The 560-nt window shown below is 66.6% G+C and overlaps 1 protein-coding gene across 1 annotated transcript in view; it reads right to left on the minus strand.

The window, feature by feature from the left end:
• Nucleotides 1–2: 2 nt before the first annotated feature.
• The window catches only part of BACE1 (beta-site APP-cleaving enzyme 1), a 1,214-nt gene continuing 656 nt past the window's right edge, over nucleotides 3–560 (minus strand). Inside the window, exons 3-4 of the mRNA XM_009333138.1 lie at nucleotides 333–504; nucleotides 3–244 (exon numbers count right to left, since the gene is read on the minus strand). Of these exons, the coding sequence (XP_009331413.1) occupies nucleotides 3–244; nucleotides 333–504 (414 nt within the window). The remainder of the gene's footprint in view (nucleotides 245–332; nucleotides 505–560) is intronic.

Raw genomic sequence — 560 nt, forward strand, 5'->3', positions numbered from 1 at the left:
CGTCAGTCCAGCAAGAATATGCCGTCGGCGAAGGCGTCGTGGTCCCGCCGCAGGCAGTGGAAGCAGCGCCACTGGAACACCATGAGGCAGAGGGGCAGCATGAAGAGGGCGCAGATGGCTGCCATGACGTAGGCGATGGTCATCAGGGTGGACTCGTCCGTCTGCGGGATGTTGTAGCCGCAGTCCTCCATGTTGGAGTGCAGGTAAGGTCCCTCCACCGCGGCCGTCCGAAACTCGTCGTGCACTGTGGGCGGGAGAAGGCAGGGCTCTGGCCCCCGTGCTCCCGCTGCCTGTCCACATCCCCTCCGCCCCCCTCCGGGCCCAGCCCTCACCGTGGCAGGCACTGACAGCGAAGCCGATGCGCTTGCGGGCACGGTCGAAGACCACGTAGAAGCCCTCCATGATAACGGCGCCCATGACGGTGCCTGTGGAGGACTGGGAGATGGCGAACTTGTAGCAGTCGTCCTGAGAGGTGGCCACGTCCTCCACCGGGCGCAGGTATTGCTGCAGGAAGAGAGGCGCCCTCAGGAAGGGGGACGGGGCAGGGCTCCCGGGGGGCG

Source organism: Pygoscelis adeliae, unplaced genomic scaffold, assembly GCF_000699105.1.
Source record: "Pygoscelis adeliae isolate BGI_AS28 unplaced genomic scaffold, ASM69910v1 Scaffold760, whole genome shotgun sequence".
NCBI classification, from domain to species: Eukaryota; Metazoa; Chordata; class Aves; order Sphenisciformes; family Spheniscidae; genus Pygoscelis; species Pygoscelis adeliae.